The sequence below is a fragment of the Vipera berus genome, assembly GCF_964194415.1.
Source record: "Vipera berus genome assembly, chromosome: 1".
In the NCBI taxonomy this organism is placed as follows: domain Eukaryota; kingdom Metazoa; phylum Chordata; class Lepidosauria; order Squamata; family Viperidae; genus Vipera; species Vipera berus.
In genome coordinates, this window is record NC_138202.1 from 79,538,830 (window position 1) to 79,559,287 (window position 20,458).

Here is a 20,458-nt window from a genome sequence, read left to right on the forward strand (position 1 = left end):
GGGCAGAGCACAGAATTATATTATATAGGTAGGTAGATTTTGGTTGAATGTTAGGAAATTATCCTAATAGTAAAAGCAATTCAACAGTAGAAACAATTACTCAGAGGGCTGCTAGCAACAGTTCAAGGATAGTTTCAGTGAAAGGTTAGACAAGGCAACTATGTGGAATGAGGTGGGGAACCATGGCCTCTTTGTGACTTATGGACTTCAACTCCCAGAATCCCGAGTCAGCATGGATGGCTCAGGAATTCTGGGAATTGAAGTCCACAGGTCATAACGGGGCCATGTTCCTCACTTCTGATGTAGAAGATTTAAGTTAGATTCCTGCTTGTTGCAGACAATTGAGGTTAATGGCCTAACCATTTCCATCCAATTTATGATTCTATGAAATCTTATGCCACACCTTTATTTTACAAAACTTCATTTCCATCCCCCAGATCATCCTTGTTGCCCTTCTCTGCATCTCTTTAATTTTCAGTGGATATTTTTTTAAATGTGGCATATCCTGAACTATATTTTTTCTATTACAAGGGTTCCTTCTATGCTTTCTATATATCCTAGATATGTCCCTTATTGCTAAATAGAAATCATCATGTGATACGGCTAAGTGGCATAACTTGATTTCAACTTTCTTTGACATTGGCTGGATATATAAGGTAAATCAGGAAGGGAGAACATACTTCAATTTCATGCTTCGTTTTCGGCATGGGGAAAGGGTAGGAGGGGAGACGCAATGCAAAATGGGCAAGCCAAAATCATGAATATGGAGTCCACTGTATGAGTTGGGTGGCCAATAAAAAGAAAGAAGGAAAGAAAGAGAAAGAAAGAAAGAAAGAAAGAAAGAAAGAAAGAAAGAAAGAAAGAAAGAAAGAAAGAAAGAAAGAAAGAAAGAAAGAAGGAAGGAAGGAAGGAAGGAAGGAAGGAAGGAAGGAAGGAAGGAAGGAAGGAAGGAAGGAAGGAAGGAAGGAAGACTAAATATTTCCAACTTTCATTTCCCTAGCAAGGAATTCTTTCTTTTTTTCTTAAAAAAACCCTACCTTAGGATTTACACCATTTTTATTTATTTTTTCAGTTACAAAGGTTAGAATTTGCATTGGTATTTTCAGAAATTGTGCTATTTCTTTTGAGCCATAATTTTGAAAGATTGAGTGGGAGGGAAGAAGAAATGGAATGTGAGGGCTGCAATGAGGCCCTGTGGCTCAAGGTTGTTGGTTTTTTTTTTAAACTATCTTTGGTTTGTACTATCTGTACGGTTTTTGCAGTATTTATTATGTAAATTCTAAAGGATGTACTCTTGTATAAGACCCACATCTGCCAGCCACATTTCAAGGATGGTCTTCATATCCTGTTAATACTGTTATATTTGCAGCTTCCAAACTCTCCTCCTTTCTCTTCACATTCTGTGGTTCAAATGTACGCTGCGTATAATGAAAACTGAATCATTTTCTGATGTCCCTATCACAGCCTTGCCTGCTCTTATTAATATGCTAGAAACAATGAAGTTTTTTTTACTGTCTTTTGTTTAGAAAGATGTGTTTCTTTTTTTCCCCCCGAAGAGTTTTATTAAGAATGGCAAATAGAATAAAAATGAATACAAACTACAAAAAATACACGAAGGAAGGGAAAAAGTATAAAAGAAAGGGGGGAAAAGAAGTAACTTCCACATTCATCCCAGCAAATAAAAATGATTTTAGTGGAGAATCACCATCTCTAAATGCAACATGTCTTAATTAAAAAATAAAATCCCATAAACTCAACATTTTTTTCTTTGTCAGCGTAAATCTGGTAAGGGGAACCAGATATAACTAATTTTCTATTTTAACCTCGATTCAATAAGCCAACATTGCATTCCTTCCCTGAATTTTTAAGAATCTTAATTTTTAACCTGTTCAAAAATAGTCCCAGAGCTAAATTTCTATTCCTCTTTTTTTAAGCCAAGAATTCTTCAAAACATTAACAGAACTCTTTTGCACACCCAATAAATAATTTTTCCCCCTTTTTAATCACTTCTTCTGAAATTCTTCACGATCTTAACAAAGCTTATTTTGTGGATTCAGCAAGAAAAAGTTATCCAAATCCCTTTCCTAATTTAAAATCTGTAACTCTCCTTTATGGAATGAGGCATTCATCAGTCTCATTTGTGTATCTACTGCATCTTTCTCCATATTCTTCTCATTGTTTGACAATTTTAAATCTACCTTCAAATTGGTTTCAAAATTGTCCACTATAACTTGTTCTTCTGTAATTTCATTAACACATGCTATCACTATCATATCCAGTAATTTTGCAGACCAGTATCTATTAAGAAATTTTGCACCATTCTTTATTTCTTTAATAAAAAGAATTTGGTATCCTCTAGCTCCCTCTAGTGTTGAACCTTTAAGGTTCACCAGGCTCAAGGTTGACTCAGCCTTCCATCCTTCCGAGGTAGGTAAAATGAGGACCCAGATTGTTGGGGGCAATTAAGCTGACTTTGTAATAATGCCGCTTGGGTGTGTGTGTGAAAGCCCTAATAAGCAGGCATATACATAGAATGAAGGCTACTGCTAAGCTTGTAAGCCGCCCTGAGTCTTCGGAGAAGGGCGGGATATAAATGGAATTAAAATAAATAAAATAAATAAATGTTTCTTCTTTAAAAAAATCCAAACAATCTCTATTTCCCACAGGAATAATTCTTCTAATTAATTCATAACTATAATTCCAAAGCAGCTGGATTGTTAATGCATTGTTAACTTTCCAAAATCCATATTCTAAGCATTATTTTGCTGTGTAAAAAATATTTTTCCAAAGCTTTTAAATTCATTCTTAATCATCTTTCTTCAAGAAGGCAATTCACTCAATGGATACAGTAAAATCTTGTAATATACACATAAAGAGTGGCTATTCAGGGTTATGTTCTTCTGTCCAGATGCAGCCTCCAGCCTCCACTGTCTCAAAGACATGATCTTGCTGCCAGCAGAACATTAAGTCACTATGGTGAAGACTACTTTTCTGTGTTTTTTAATCTTCTTTTGCTGCCTCTCTCAAAGATGCTTTTTCAAAAGACAACTGGACTTTGCTTTCCCTTGAAAATGTTTCACTTCTCATCCAAGAAGCTTCTTTAGATCTGAAGAAGCTTCTTGGATGTGAAGCAAAACATTTTCAAGGAAAATCAAAGTCCCGTTGTCTTTTGAAAAAGCACCTTTGGGAGAACCATGACCTGGATGACTGAGAATTTACATAGTCATTTTGTTGCCTCTCTTTTCACCAAAAGTAAATTTTTGGTGAGAGATTTAGCAGCCGGTCATCTCCCTTGTTTGTGACTTGCTGTTTATATATCAATCTAGTTTATTTCTTGGAGTTTTACTTTGGGAGATGATGTAAAAAGATGATGTCTGATAAGAGACAGCATAGCCTGCAGCTGCACAGTGGGTAAAGCAAGAGGTTCAGAAGGACCCTCCCTTCATTATCAGGCTATAAAAGTGATGGCAGGAGAACTGGACTTTCAGACTTGCAAGTTTCTGTTAATGTAGCTGCGCAATAAAGTAGAGGTAATTTAACTGATTGTGCTTCCTGTCTGATCTAGCTGGCAAGGCTGACAATTATTCTCTTCATTCTTGTGCAGTGTTTTGTTCTTCCGATCAGTTTCCTACTTTTGATCCTGCAAAGGATATTCCAAGTAAAATAGAGTGGAAACCTTTTCAGGTAAATCCCGAAATTTCCATCCTATGTGTATCTTACAGGTTTTCTCTCCTTTATGAAGATAAGTTTTCTTTTAGTCTACTCAAGCAAGACACTAGAGTGCTTCAATCTCCAAAGTGTATGATGTGTTTGCAAAGCCAGGTCAATCTCCGGGTGAGATTCAAGGTGTTGGTGATGACCTATAAAGCCCTAAATGGCATGGGCCCGGATTATCTGAGGGAGCACCTGCTGCCGGCATCAATTTCCCATCGTCCTGTGCGCTCCCACAGGGAGGGCCTCCTCAGGGTACCGCCGGTCAAGGATTGCCAACAGGCGATCCCCAGGGGGAGGGCGTTCTCTGTGGGCACGCCTGCCCTATGGAATCATCTGCCAACGGAACTCCGGACTGCCCCCGACCTTCGTTCATTTCGCCGGGACCTAAAAACCTGGCTCTTTGAGCTATCTGGTCTGGACTGAGGGGTTTTAATGTTTTTAAATTGTGATTTTAATTTTTTTGGGGCTAGACTTAATTTAATTTTATTTTAATTTTATATTATATTGTTTTTAAATTTTGCCTTGTAAACCACCCTGAGTCCTTCGGGAGTAGGGCGGTATATAAACCGAATTAATAAATTAAATAAATAAATAAATAAATAAATAAATAAATAAATAAATAAATAAATACGTACACATGAAGATCTTCATTAACATTCCATGGGCAAGCCCCTGATACATAGGAAATAGGATGTTTTTATATAATAAAGTAGTATGGAAATGCAAGATTATACATGTGATTGATTACAAATTAATGATAAAAAAAACTTCCAAATCCTAGTTGCTGCATTATAGCAGCTAAATGTACCTACTAAACCATTAACCACAGGTTCAGATAGCTCTAGCTACCCTGAGCATTATCCTTTCAAATCCCAACCACAATGTTGAAACTAGAATGTGCCTATTTCCTTTTAGTGATGGCCAAATAGTTGCTTAAATATATTTATTAATATTCAAATGGTTCAGCTTCTTCCACAAACACCACTACTTCATCCTCACAAATCTCTTCCAAGCTCCTGAGATATGGGTGATCTCACCTCTGTCTTCATGAGATCATATTAATTAATGTTAGAATCTCATCAAATCTTATCAAGATTTCTACAATCTTGTACAGGATCTGGCAAACATAAAACAAAAACTCAGCCACTTTTAATTTTCTGTAAAATAGAAATCAATTTTGACAAGTCATAAGTACCATTTTGAGGAATAACTGATACCCCTGGTTCTTTAAAAAAAAGGCAATATAACTCAGTTTTCAGCTGTAATCCTTGTTTTAGAGCCTATAGAGCAGGGGTGTCAAACTCCCAACATCACGTGATGTGTCGCAACATATCGAGACATTTTCTCCATTGCCGGTGGGCGCGGTTTTGGCATGACGCATCCAGCCCGCAGGCCAGCAGTTTGACACCCCTGCTATAGAGAATGCACACTTTATCATGTAAATAAGAGGTCCCCAACCTTTTAGGCACCATTGCCAGTTCCATAAGAGAGGTTTTTTCGCAGACCAGAGAGTACGTAGTTTCGTGTGCTGCCTGCATCCCACGGATGGGGCTTTGCTTGTTTGTGCAGACCAGTTGCTGGCATGCCATGGCCTGGTACCGGTCCACAGACAGGGGGGTTGGGGACCCTGATGTAAATCATCTGTGCTCTCCATTACTGTGTTTTCAGATTTTGTTTTAAATCGAATGCCATATTTTAATAGTTTGTCCAAAAGAGGTCTACACTATTATCTGTGTAATAACAAGAACTTTGACTGAGCCTTTCAAAATTGTCCTTACAAGACCGTGGGGCTGAACATTGTTGTACTTTCTTGTCAATCAAAGACCATGTAATCCAGGCTAGCTATATGAGTAGTCCTTGACTTACAGCCATTCTTTTAGTGACAATTCAAAGTTACAATGGCAGTAAAAAAAAAGTAACTTATGACCAGTCCTCACTCTTCAGGCTGTTGCAGCATTCCCAAGGTCACATGATCCAAATTAGGACGCTCGGGAACTGGCAATATTTACAAAGGCGGCAGAATCTCCTGTGGCAATCGTGTGACTGCCATTTGCGGCCTACCTAGCCAACGTTCGACCAGCAAAGTCAAGGGGCTAAGTTGGATTCATTTAACAACCAGCGATACACTTAACTGCAGTGATTCACTGAACAACCGTGGCAAAAAAGTCATAACATTGGGTGCAATTCCCTTAGTGACCACTTGCTTAGCAACAGAAATTCTGGCCCCAGTTTTTCCACAGACTAGAGAGTACGTATATATAAAATGAAATAAGGAAAGGAAAGGAAAGGAAAGGAAAGGAAAGGAAAGAAAAAGGAAAGGAAAGGAAAGGAAAGGAAAGGAAAGGAAAGGAAAGAAAAGGAAAGGAAAGGAAAGGAAAGGAAAGGAAAGGAAAGGAAAGGAAAAGGGAAAAGGGAAAAGGGAAAGGAAAAAAAATGGCAACTATATCTAATGGCCATTCCACCACTGACAATCTTTTATAGTTGCCATTATTTTATTTTATTATTTTACTTTGTCCTTTCCTTTTCTTTTATTTACTCCTGGTAGCCTAACTTTATGTAATATAGCCCAGAGTATGTATGTACATATGCATATATAACCGTCTATCTATAAACTAGGAATTAACTTAGTGACGCTAGATGTTAAAAGAAAATCAACACTTAACTTCCCTTAACTACCTCTACCTCACCTTGTATCCTCTTTTATCATTTATGCCTCTCCTTCTTTTCAATTTTAAATGCCAAATTTTATTTTGAAAATCCCAAGTTACCCATCTCTTTTTGGATGCATTGTCCTTGTAAAGGAAAATATGAAGCAACATTCTGTTATCTGCTATTTTGTATCAACGAACAGCTAGTATTAACAGCAATTTTGCACATATGTTCAAAGTTTTATTAGCCTACTAAGGAAATCTAGTAGCTCACATTTTCCAGATGCTCACACATGCTATGACATGTCTTCATAGAGTCTTTGCTCCTGGTGATTTTCTTAATGTCAGAAGAATGTATATAATTGTGCCTTCTTTGAATTCCACAATGGGTTTTAATTTTCTCTTCTCCTATATTCAGAAAGAATTAGTTTTTGAAATGGACTTTGTTTCTTTCAATTGTTGGAAATAATAATCACCACAACCCTCACCCAAAAACAAATAAAATTGGACATGTTGAAAATCAGCATCTTTCTTCTGGCCCAATTTTCAGAATTGACTTGCATTTTTCCCTTTTTAAAAAATATCATCTGAAACAGTTTAGAAACTGCAGTTGATCCAAAAAAAATAGCTACAAGATTACTAACTTGGAATGAATGGCTTCACCTAATTACGTCTGTGGCTTGACAGATACACTAGGCCCTAGTTCCCAGGTATAGTTTAAAATACAAATGTAATTTTTCAAGATCTAAACTACTTTGAAACAAGGGATCCTAAAGATTGTATTTTGTCATATACTGTATGTCTGCTGATGCTGCAATTTTATAGGCATTCACCTTGTTGCACCCATCAAATAAAGTGAGGCAGAAAATCATTGTCAGGAAAGGATATTTTACACAATAATATTCCATCGTACTGGAATATGTATCTCTAAAAGTGCTGGATGGAACACCATCTCTGGAATCTTCCTTTCTTTTTATTTTTCCTCTTCTTTTAAATAACTCGTATAGTTTTGGCCTCTCAGTTGTAAAAATGGTGCCTATAAATTTCATTTGTTGTTGCGATTTTAAAAGTTGTGATGTACTTAAATTGATTTTCATTATATTCAAGGCACATACCCCCTGAGAATATTGTAATATGGGATTGCATTCAACCCTCTTAAATAAATTCATATGCTTTACATGTTACCCTGAAGCAAAATTTCTAAAACATTAAATGAGCTAATGGTCATATATATTTTTATCATATAACATGTAATTTTTGAGCATGATGAAACCTGAATCAAAAATAGTAACTGTGAGAGGGACCTTAAGTCCTAACAGATGATCACTTAAACATGAGCCAGCAATGCGTAGCAGCAGCCAAAAAAGCTAATACAATCCTTGGTTGTATAAACAGAGGCATAGAATCAAAATAATTAGTAGTAAAGTGGTATTAGTACCACTTTATCAATCTTTCATAAGACCAGACCTGGAATATTGCATCTAGTTTTGGTTACCACATTACAAAACAGATGTTGAGACTTTGGCAAAATTGCAAAGAAGAGCAACTAAGATGATCAAAGGCCTGGAGACTAAAACATACGAAGAACGGCTGCAGGACTTGGGTTTGGCTAGTCTAAAGAAAAGAAGAAATAGGGAAAGACATGATAGCAGTATTCCAGTATTGGAGGGGCTGCCATAAGGCAGAAGGGGTCAGGTTGTTCACCAAAGCACCAGAAGGCAAGACAAGAAATGATGGAATTAACCAGTGGAACAGCTTGCCTTCAGATGTTGTCGGTGCTTCATCACTGAAGGTTTTTAAGAAAAGACTGGACAATCACTTTCTGAAATGGTGTAGGATCTCCTGCTTGAGCAGGGGGTTGGACTAGAAGATCTCCAAGGTCCCTTCCTGCTCTATTCTGATTGTGATTCTGAATAAGGAAACTTTCCTTCGCCTTGTAGTTTTCATACACAGAAAGGGCTGTATTTCATTCAAGGGAGAATGTTTTCTCTCTTTCTTTCCCTTGGCAAAGAAAGATTATCAGAGGGCGAATACTGGATAGCCCCTGAGGTATTTAGATTTAGCTCTATGTTATACGTGGTGTTTTCCCAGAAGTTGTTTATGTTGTGCAATTGCTCTACTTTAAAATTTGGCAGAGAGCAATCTAGATTTTGTTTATTTCCTATATTGCTTCTTCCAACTTTAGGGTTTTCTCAAAACTGTTTTCAAAACAGAAACAAAGAAGAAAATTTGAAGATCGTCCCTTAATCTGACATTTAGCTCAGACTTTAAAAGAATGTATTGGATTTTTACTGTTTCCTTCCAAATGATATGAGTCAAATGATATGAATCAAAGCTCAGCAAGTCACAGTTTCTTAGTTTCTATTTTTTTTAATAAATTTTTATTGCTTTTATATAAACATATATTTAAACAAAAAACAAATATATACATATAAAAAAAACAAGACATAACATAAACAATACAATCAACAAAAATACAACAAGAATACTTAGCTTCCGTTATTCCTAATCTTACTAATCATTTTCGGGTGACTTCCTCGTGTCCCCCCTATCTGCGTTTCTTCATTAATCATCATTAGCAATTTCTGTTTCATAATTTTAAATCGTATTTCTAATGTGGTCATGGGGTAACTAGACTAAAGGCACCAGTAGATGGCCACATTAAAATGATATCCATCACTCCTTTAGCCAAGGTAAAAATATGCCAACATAAAATTTCTGTTCCGATTGCTGTCCAATCCTTTATCACAATAGACATGTTGCTGACTTGGTTATCCTTGCTTTCTTCTTTCCTTTTTACCTTTAAGTCAGTGTTGACTCAGGGCAACTGCCTGAGCTAGTACCTGCAATTTTCTTGTCACTTTTTGGAAGTGGTTTGCCATGACTTTCTTCCTAGTGCTGAGAAAGAATGACTGACCCAAGGTCACCCAGCTGGCTTTATGCCTAAAGTGGGATTAGAATTTACAGTCTTGTGGTGCCTAGTCCAGTGCCTTAAACAACTACATCAAAAGCAGCTATTTTACTTTCCTGCTTTATTTTATTCTTTATTGATATAATGCCTGCAAAATATTGAGTGGATTCCCCTAGCTTCCTTTCCTTTTCTGCCAAAAACTGCTGATTGTCAGGAAAACTATAGATCAGGGGTCTCCAAACTTGGCCCTTTTATGACTTGTGGACTTCGACTCCCAGAATTCCTCAGCCAAGCACACTGGCTGAGGAATTCTGGGAGTTGAAGTCCACAAGTCATAAAAGGGCCAAGTTTGGAGAGCCCTGCTATAGACAGATGTTTGCAAAGCCATGTTTATCCAGGTCCAGGGTCAAAAATGCTCTATGGTTGTAATCCATCACTGGGATTACTTCTGGGAAAGCACAAGCTGAAGCATGGGTGTCCACAGGATATGGTAAAAATAAGGAAGAGGGTGGCCATAATGGAAGCTCTGCCTGATTTTTTTTGGGTGGCCACTGTGCTCACCATTTTGATTTTTTAAAATCACATCTGCAGACACCTCTGGAATAACGGGGAGAAATCTTACTTTAAGAATGCTCTTTCTGTTGATGGCATCTGGTTGTTTCACTCAAGGCCTGGGAATAAGAAAGGAGTGATACTGTGGGGATCAAGACAGACTATGATTGCACTGTGGTATCCTGCAAGTAGGAACATGACTCAGAAAACCAAAATTGGCTGTAATGAAGGGACAGTGAAATGGTTATGTAACGTTATTATGTTCTGGCAGGATATTTTGTCTCTGGCACCAAAAAGCCTTTGCCAGCCTTGTCTTTTGCATACTTTGACATTATGTGTGGAATTCCTGTGACTTGTTTATCAGAACAAGAACATTGCTGTGTTCCTGATCCACATGTGGTTTCTTTGCACCCTGTTCTCCCACCTCCCTAGTAGTAGGTCTCCAATCAACAAGCATTTGAAACTCCCATCTCACATATTTTTTCTGTTTGTCTTCCAAAAATCAAGAAAATAAGGGTGGGGAGGGAAGAAGCAACCCACGATGGAACAATGTGTGTGATTTCAAGTATCCCTCCCAAAAGCCATCCTGAGTTGTTCACTAGTTTCCAAACCCTCACTCACAGGACAGATACCTATTAATCCTGGTAGTGCCAAGCGATGGGTCTTCATCTTAAAAGAAGCCCTCCAGAAGTCTTTCCCAGAACATATGTCCAACTGGAAATATATCTTGCCCCTTGTGGCCTGCAGCACTAATGTAGGGGCCTCAGGGCAATCTCATTTCTCCATGGGGATCTATCTGCTTGGTAGAGCGAGCTGTATGTGAATTTTCTCTTGCTGTTTGCTGAGTTGGCATGGAGTAACATAAAACTGGCCCACAGTGTCCAATCCATGCGTGGCTCTCTGCTAGATGTTGGGTGATCAGGAGGTGCCCAGTTATGCTGACTGATACCATGAAAACCATGTCAAGATTTGAAAACATTTGACAAAGTGGCCACCAAGAGGCCTCTACATTGTGCCCAGCAGATTGGTAGATGTAGATGGGTGACAGCACTAGAAGCCATCCTGGCTGGATGGAAACATGTTTTCAATGTGTCCCCCATGCCCCAGAGTGATAGTCTTTGGATAGTATTGGCATGCAACATGTAAAGGGCAGATGACCTGCATATGGGCTTTCTTAGTATCTGTGGTTGCTTCTTCAGAAGCAGGATTGTATCTGCTGTAAATAAACATGGTGAAATAAAGGCAAATATATACACATGAATTATCCATACTTTATATCTGGCTTACAAAACTAGGCTGCCCAATTGTTTTATTTATTAAACACCTTGCCAATTTGTTTTTTTTAATTATACAATAGAATTTTTAGAAAGCAAATACATAGACATGCTCAATTAAAGGCACATAATTCTGAAATATGTTATATTCTATCAGAAAATCTTATCTGCAGACTGTGGGTGTGGGTGTTTGTGTGTGTGCATGGATGTTGGTCAGTGCATATGAGTCTATTGTCTGCAGACAATTGAGAGATGTACTTGCTGAAAACTCTTGGCTCACGTTCTCTCCACCATTTGTTCTCTATCCAGTAAAGATGGAATAGTCCAAGAATTATTCCCCTCCCCTTTGCGCTCTGCACACATGCCATTATTCTCCCTCTGTGACAATTCTTTCATAGACTTCCATGGTGTGCTTTCTCCTCTCCTGGCAGCAGCAAAGGAAGAAAAAGACAAAACGCTCTGTGAAAAAAAAAAGTTGGCAGATGGTAGGCAACCCCCTCTTCCAGCCATTGTTCTTTTCAGCCTCCGCTGCCAACTCTAGGAGAAAAAGGCATGTGGCTTCACAGTCAGATGGAGTCTTCTGTAAATGCTCTTGTACAATTAATGGCTTAGAAGGCATGACAAATTAAGATGGGCCATAAACAGGGGAATGAATTTGGAAAAATGTCAGTGTAATGGTTGCCAGATTGGAGCTTTATAGAGTCACTGGGAAATAAATCTCCCCCCCCACACACACACAAACACATCACCACCAGCAAAACTTCAGATGAAGCTTAAGTACAAAAGTATGCTTTATAGGCAGTGTCACACAGCCATTGAATAGGCGCGCATCACATTGTATGCAGGAGTACCCTTTAATTTGGGCAGCAACAGTGCCTTTCAAGCAACTCTAAACCCCAGTGATAATAATAATAATAATAATAATAATAATAATAATAATAATTATTATTATTATTATTATTATTATTATTATTATTATTATTATTATTATTATTATTATTATTATTTTATTTATATACCGCCCTTCTCCCAGAGGACTCAGGGCGGTGAACAGGGCAACCATATAAAAATACAAAAAATACAAAAGTTAAAAAAGAATTAAACATATGCCCAAGCTAAAAAACAGTAAATACATATATTAAAATGACAATAAAAACCCAACCCATCCCCCATCAGGCCAAGCCGGCTTGTTCAAATAAATGCGTCTTCAGATCACGCCAGAAGGAGCGAAGGTCGGGCGCCATCCGGAGCTCCACCGGATGGACCCAGATTGTTGGGGGCAATAAGCTGACTTTGTAAAAATGCCGCTTGGGGTGTGTGTGAAAGCCCTAATAAGCAGGCATATACATAGAATGAAGGCTACTGCTAAGTTTGTAAGCCGCCCTGAGTCTTCGGAGAAGGGCGGGATGTAAATGGAATTAAAATAAATAAATAAAATAAATAAATAAACCGATTCCACAAATCTGGGGCACCCACAGAGAAGGACCTCCCCCTGGGGGCCACCAAACGACATTCTCTGATCGGTGGCACCCTGAGGAGGCCCTCTCTGTGGGAACGCACAGGGCGGAGGGAAGTTGATGCCGGCAGCAGGTGCTCCCTAAGGTACTCCGGACCCATGCCATGTAGGGCCTTGTACACCATTACCAGTACCTTGAATCTCACCCGGAAGACAACTGGCAGCCAATGCAGCTCACAGAGCAGAGGTGTAACATGGGAGTATCAGGAGACTCCCAACACAACTCTCGCGGCTGCATTCTGTACCAGTTGGAACCTCCGAGTGGTCCTCAAGGGCAGCCCCATGTAGAGAGTGTTGCAGTAGTCCAGACGAGAGGTCACGAGCGCATGAGTGACCGTACACAAGGCATCCCGGTCTAGATAGGGCCGCAACTGGCAGACCAGGCGAACCTGGGCGAAGACCCCCTAGTCACGGCCATCTATTACTTTTTAATTTACTCACACCTGATTTGCCCAAGCACTAAATGCATTGGTGGTAGAAGTGGGATTACGTCCATAACTCTACTTTTTAGTTGCAGAAATAGTCAATGTACAAATACTTTGATCACCAAACAAACAAGCATGCTCCACGCTTACATCAGCCTCTGCAGAAATGCTTATATCCAGAAAACATTCTCTGTGTCATCTGGAATCCTGGGAAAACAGAGCTACTGATTCCACTGCCTCCATAATTACATATATTTAGTTTACTTAGAAGGTGTGTATTTCCACCTCTCCATGAGCCTGTGAGCTTTACATTTTCTTTTCCCTCCCAGACGGTTCCACATTGTAGGTAAACACACACACACACACCCCAGAATCCCCATCAAAACAAAATGTGTATTATTTATTTATATCCCACCTATATGGTTTTTACAAATATCTCAAGGTGGCAAAGGGATGCAGTGGCTCAGTGGGTTAGGACGCTGAGCTTGTCGATCAGATGGTCGGCAGTTTGGCGGGTCAAATCCCGAGTGCCGCGTAGCAGAGTGAGCACCTGTTACTCATCCCAGCTTCTGCCAACCTAGCAGTTCGAAAGCACGTAAAAATGCAAGTAGAAAAATAGGGACCACTACGGTGGGAAGGTAACAGCGTTCCGTGCGCCTTTGGCGTCTAGTCATGCCGGCCACATGACCACGGAGACGTCCTCGGACAAGCGCTGGCTCTTCGGCTTTGAAACGGAGATGAGCACCGGCCCCTAGAGTTGGAAACGACTAGCACGCATGTGCGGGGGAACCTTTACCTTTACCTTTTACAAGGTCGCAAACATAGCCAACACACCTCCCTCCTCCTATTTTCCGCACAACAACAAACCTGTATGGTGGATTGGGTGGAAAAGAGTAACTGGCCCAAAGTCACCCAGCTGGCTTTCATGGCTAAAGAAGGACTTGGACTCAGTGCTTTCAAGCCTGGTGAACTAGACCAAATTTGTTCTCATGGATCATTCTTCCATGCTCAACAGTCTGTGGATTGTGAACTGGGGGAAAATGGCACTTATTTTATAAAAAAAACAACGACCCTGAAGTTGGTCCAGAGTCTAAATCATTATCATTAAGTCCTTTGTTTAATACCAAACTGGCGATGTATGAATTAAGCATTGCCCAGCTGATTATTTACCATCATAAGTATCCTTAAACTAAGGATGGACAACTCTTTCACTTTTGATTTTGTGCAGATCCTCATTTCCTCACCCTCTTATTTGGGATCGCCTTGCCATTTAAAAAAAAAAATATTTTATTACCATCTACACATTTTTCCTAACCAATATCTTTTTGTGTGCCTTTTAATGAACACTTTTGTACTTAAAGTTTGTAAAACGTTCCGTATTAGACACGTTTTGGGTTGAGCAGTTGCATCAGAAAATGGAGCAACGTGCAGATTTGAAAATGCAGGTGATGGTTTGTCCTGAAACTGCAAATTAAGTAATTCATTCAGTTCCTATTCTTATTTTATCACTGCACTGCATCAGAAATTGCACGTGTGTGATTCTGGTCCTAAGAATAACATATTGGGAAGCCAGCAGGTTACCAGATAGAAGAGCAATCATGTGTAAACACACTGTATTATTATTATTCTTTCACAAAGCTGCTCATGGCCATATACTGTGTGTCAGACTTTAATTGGGAGGATTAAGATTTAAAACTTCACTTACATACGGTTTGCCAAATATCCAGGATCCACTCTCTACTGAAGCAATGTGAAACAGTTCACAGTTTGTCAAACAGAAGCATAAGATGACAGATTCTTTGCAAGTTGAATGTTATATGTTCTGGAACTGATAACAGAAGCAAAAGCAAGAAGCAAGTCATAATGACTGATGGCTAACAATCCAAGGAGCTAGAGGAAGCAGGGAGACAAGCTCACAGTAGGGCAAGTTCATTTCCCATCTGTTCCCCCTGCAGATCTCTCCCATTCTTTAAAAAAAGAAATTTAAAAGTGACCAACAAGTTAAAATTAAAATAAGGCTGTGAATATGCCTATGTGCAGGGCTTTTTTCCTCATAGAATGCTCAGAATGGAGTTCCGGCACCTTTTTTGGATGGAACCTTGTAGGATAGGCAAGGCGGGTCATATGACATGTGTGAGTTCCGGCACCTTTTTCTTTTACAAAAAAAGCACTGCCTATGTGGAATTTATTTTCACCCAAACTGAACAGGACGTTAGATAAAATGTGTTTAAGGTAGAGCATTAGTAAAAACTACAATGTTCTTTCCGTCGTCAGAGAGTGTTTGCCTACCGTGGCAAAGTCAGAAGGAGTCTTGGAGTATCTTTTTTTCCGATTAACCAATTGTATTAGAAGAGTTTAGTTTTCATGCAACATCAGATAAAGTTGCACCTGGTGAACTGAGTCGCAGCTTATAAAACGTATGCCGGTGTTTTTCAAACTTGGTAACTAAGATGTGTGGACTCCAACTCCCAAAATTCCCCAGCCAGCAAAGATGCTCCCAGACTCCTTATTTGACTCTCTGTATGTCATTTTCTCTCTTAGACGTGTTTTGGAAATTTCTCCCCCTTAAGCCGCGAATGGAGCAGCCATCCCAAGTCTGACAGTCAACTAGGAATCTTAGAGCTGCAATTCCTAGAATTTTCAGCCAACATCACTCAAGGTCATGCAGGAATTGTGGGAATTACAGTCTCCCCACTTCTGGAGGATACTAGATTGGGGAAGGTGGGGTGAAGTAGCAACAGTTATCCTACTGTCCAATGTGCTTACAATAAAAAAAGGGAATATCTTAACAGCCTACAAATTATACAGACCTTTGTCATATTAGTACATTTTGAAGTAGCCTACTTCAGCATAGGAAATCGCAGCAGAATTAGCACAACAAACCTTTGCTAGAGTGGACCCAAAGTTGATCTTCTTTAAGTAACCAAACTTAAAGTTAAATTAAATGATTCCATTTATTTTATAGGTCTCAAGCTGTATCCATCTTTTACTTTTACTCTAAGCCAGATGGTTTTATATTTCTGATTTCTTAATATTTCATCCTCCTGGCACATGTCCTTAAATCCATCTCTTTTCCTTGTATCTTCTTTCTTCACAAACATGCATCCAATTTAATAATTTGTTTATCCATAGCTTTATGGGTTTTCTCTCTCTCTCTTTCTCTCTTTCCTTCCCATTTCCCTATCCCCCATCTCCTACATAGCTAAAGAAAGTTCACTGGGAGAGACTGAACTACAGCCAGGATCTGATTCTGCTGGAATGGATAGTAGTTACCTCAGCGTGAAAGACACCAGTGCGAAGACCTCTCAAGAGAGGGCAAGTAATGATCTTCCCAGTCCAATGGACAAGACCGATTCGGAGAGCAACAAGGGCAAGAAGAGGCGTAACCGCACCACCTTCACCAGCTACCAGTTGGAAGAGCTGGAAAAGGTTTTTCAGAAGACCCATTATCCAGATGTCTATGCCAGAGAGCAATTAGCCATGAGGACAGATCTCACTGAAGCCCGAGTACAGGTAAGGGAAGAAACTGTAGGACATGGGAGCAAGGAAATTGGCAAGTCCCCAATGCAGCCATGTCTTCAACTAAAAACAGTAAGCAATATCTTTAGACTGGGATAAATGTACAATACACTTTGTAGTGTGTGTGTGTGTGTGTGTGTGTGTGTGTGTGTGTGTATACATATATATATATGGTAAGTTTTTTCTGGTCAAACCGGTCTGATTGATGCACCTTTTTAGTCCCAGACACGGGACAAATCTTATTTCCTGTTTCAGCCTAGCCCAAGGCCATCTACAGGCAGTAGCCACAGCAGTAGCAGCTCATATTTGTGTAATATATATATATATATATATATATAAATATATATATTCAGATTTTTCTAAATCCCTATTAATTAATTTATTTATTTATTAAATTTGTTTGCCACCCATCTTGCTACAAGGTGACTACAAATTAAATGCTTAATTCAAGAAAGCAGGTTTTTGTGTTCTCCTTCTAGCATTCCACAACAGCAAGCATTATATACAACTCCTGGTACACTCATTATTAAAACTTCTTCAGAGAAGCTCAGTGCTGTAGCAGATGTTTTGAAAGTACAGATAGTCCTTGGTTAACAACCATTTGTTCAGTTTTCATTCAAAGCTGCAATGGTACTGAGTGAGGAGAATTATGGATGGTCCTCAAATTTATAGTCTTCGCAGCATCCCTGCAGTCACGTAATCATGATTCAGACATTTGGCAACCGACTTGCAGTTACAGTGGTCACAGCATCCCTGCAAGTCACATGATTACCATTTTCAATCTTTGGTAAAACAAAGTCAATGGGGAAGCCAGCAGGAGGTCCCAGATGGGCAAATCACCTGACATCTTGCGTAGCAAGCTGCCATCATAAGTAGATGCAGTCATATGACATCACACTTTACAACTAAATTGCTTAGCAACAGAGTTCCCAGTCCCAATTACTCTTGTTTATCAAGGACTACTTATAGATGTTTGATTGTTAATTCTCAGCATCTCCAGCAAGAGTTGCTTTGAACGGTCATTAAGCAAATGGTTATAAGTCAAGGACTACCTGTCTAACAATATAACAACACAAGAAAGAAAGAAAGAAAGAAAGAAAGAAAGAAAGAAAGAAAGAAAGAAAGAAAGAAAGAAAGAAAGAAAGAAAGAAAGAAAGAAAGATGCAATTATAAATTGTGCAAAAACAATAAAAAAACGCTAACCCAAACAATGTTTACCAGAAGAGCTTCCTTTCAACCAATTTCCAGAATATCATTGGGTTGGGTATCAGCCTAACTTCAAGCTGGAAGCAACTTCATAAACAAAAGCCTCCGCTTTAGGTTTTCAAACATCATAAAAATGGGAAACCAATACTAACTTTTCTCAGGAGAACTTATTAGACATGTTGACACTGGTTGGAGATACCTAGGTCTCAAACCATAAAGGGCTCTACAGGTTAAAGTCAGTATTTTCAGTTGTATTTGGACATCTAGTGAAAGCCAATGAAGGCCTGTAGCAAAGAGCTTATATGGCTGTGGTGGTTCTCACGCAATACATGGGTTGTTGCCAACTGCAGTTTCTGAAGCAGCACTGAGCAGTACATTGCAGTAGTCTAACTGGGTGGCGAGCTACCTTAGCCAAGATCTGGATATACAGCTCTGCATACAAGTGCTTTTTAGCAATTAGTCCTGTTTGGGAGCCCTTTCTTTCTCTCTTGCTTCCTTGCTGTGTTCTACCTGTGTTCTACCTCTGCCTTGCTTCCTTCCACTGTGTAGAGAGCTGAGAAACCTTTGCTCATCTTAGAATCCTCTCTTATTAATGAAAATCTTTTCTAGCAATGACCCTGCCCTGTGGAAGGCTTTTGAAAGCAAGGTGAAATGTCAAACTTTGCTGAAGAAGAAAGAGGAGGAGGGCAAAATAAACCTCAAGCAAAAAAAAAGTAATATGTCTTGATCCCCCTTTTCCCATAAAACCTTGGGAGGCTAGTGGAAGGAGTGGAAAGACTGAACTAAGCCTGCAGGAAATTAAACATGAAATGAAAATAAGCTAAAGCCATTCGGCTCTCTTATCCCAAGCTCGAATTTCCCATTCCAAGCCACTGATAAAATGGTGTCCAGTTTCAGTGATTAAAGATGAATTCTGGCTCTTTTCCTGTACTCAGACAAGAGAACAAAGCCCTCGCCCTCTAAAGGGAAGGGAAGGATAAGCAGGATGAAAAGCAGGACTATGGAAACGTTTGAGAAAGTCAGATGAGGCAAGACACAGTGATCATGAGAAAGAGCCTGATGTGTGGGTGTGGGAATGTGGTCTGCGTAAGTGACAACCCACTTGGAGTATGTTAGGGATGAACCACAAGTAAGAGTCAGAAAATAAGGCAGTTATATATTTGATATTCCTACATAAAGTATGGTTCTTGTTTTACCAAAATGATGCCATCAAACAGAAAGTTTCTAACAAGCTTGAAATACATTTTTTTTAATGAAACTTATACGAACAGATGTTTGTTCCTTTTATAGCCCAGGCAAAGTTTGTCAGGGCTATCACATGCTGAGATTTAAAACAACAACAACAAATCCTTACTAAAAACTAAAGTAAAAAGTGGGAAGAAGAGAGCAGAAAGAATCTGGCCTGATAAATGACTTCTTGGTATAATTAATGTTTTGGGATTGTGTCCATTTTTTTCCCTCTGCTGGAAGACAACAGCATATTCCAGTGTTTTTCAATCTTAGCAACTTTAAGATTTCTGGACTTCAACTCCCAGAATTCTGGGGAATTGTTCATGGTTCTCTTATTTAAAGCATAAATTGTTCATAGTTGTGGGTAGCAGTAATAATAGTAGAAATAACATGCCTTCCAAGTTATGGAAATTCTTTAGCAATCTAAGTAAATGGTGTTCTCTCCCACATGAAGTATGGTCAACCTTTTTTTTTATTTAAAAAGTTTTACAATACATTTTGACTTTAATCCCCCCTCCCCCACCCCCACCCAACCCTCCCTATCCCTTCCCCCCATTCCCTCCTCCCCCCCCCCGACTTCCGAGAGCTAAATACAGGGTATAAATTCAAAAAACAAACATAAGCACCCCTATGTTACCAGCAATAAACTATTAATTCTATCTCCCTCTAGCTCATGTAAAATGAATACAAACAATATTAATATTACAAATAAAGTAAAAAAGAAAAAGAGAAAAACAGAAAAAGAGCTTTACTCAGAATAGATTTTCTTAATCCCAGTCCTTATTCATATTAATTTCAAAAAAAAAGAAAGAAAAAAAAACTTTCACCTACTATTTACATTCTCCAACCTTTCTCTAATTTCTAAACAAATTCTCAGTTACGCGCCAAAAGCGCCTATCTATTAACCTTAATAATCTCCAACCAAACTAAACCATAATCAAAAATAATTCTTGCATGTATCACGCCAAATGTCTTGCAGTTCCAAGTCATCCTTGAGTTCAAATAAAAAGAGTAAAAAAAAAGGTTTAAGCAGTCTGTAAGACAACTTGTTGTTAATTAGGAGCTTGCATACCCATTCTTAGTTCAACACATACTTTTAGTCCATAACCCTAATATACTTTTCTAACAAGCAAATAACATCCATCTTAAATTGTGTTAAATATTAAAAAAAAACTTTCTTTCTCCTCTATGATAAATTTAATCCATTAAGATTCTAATTTAAAAATTTAATCAGCAATCTTAACGCCCCAAAGCTTTTGGAGCACGTCTGTCATGACCCCCAAAACTTCTTTGGACCGCGCCCCTCCCACATCTTCACTGTAAGTACACTTTGGAGATTCCATAACTATCTGCTGATCTTGCTCTTGCTCTCGTCTCGCTCTTCTTAGGGCGGCACGCGTCATCCTCTGGCCTCCTGCAACATCCGATGAAACTGTATCTTGATCCCCTCCAACACCATTGTC

The 20,458-nt window shown here is 38.9% G+C and overlaps 1 protein-coding gene across 1 annotated transcript in view; it reads left to right on the forward strand.

The window, feature by feature from the left end:
- ALX4 (ALX homeobox 4) overlaps positions 1 to 20,458 on the forward strand; it is a gene marked incomplete at its 5' end in the record, with an annotated part of 73,292 nt that overhangs the window by 33,599 nt on the left and 19,235 nt on the right. The window contains one exon of the mRNA XM_081313919.1: positions 16,243 to 16,553. Within this exon, the coding sequence (XP_081170045.1) occupies positions 16,243 to 16,553 (311 nt within the window). The remainder of the gene's footprint in view (positions 1 to 16,242; positions 16,554 to 20,458) is intronic.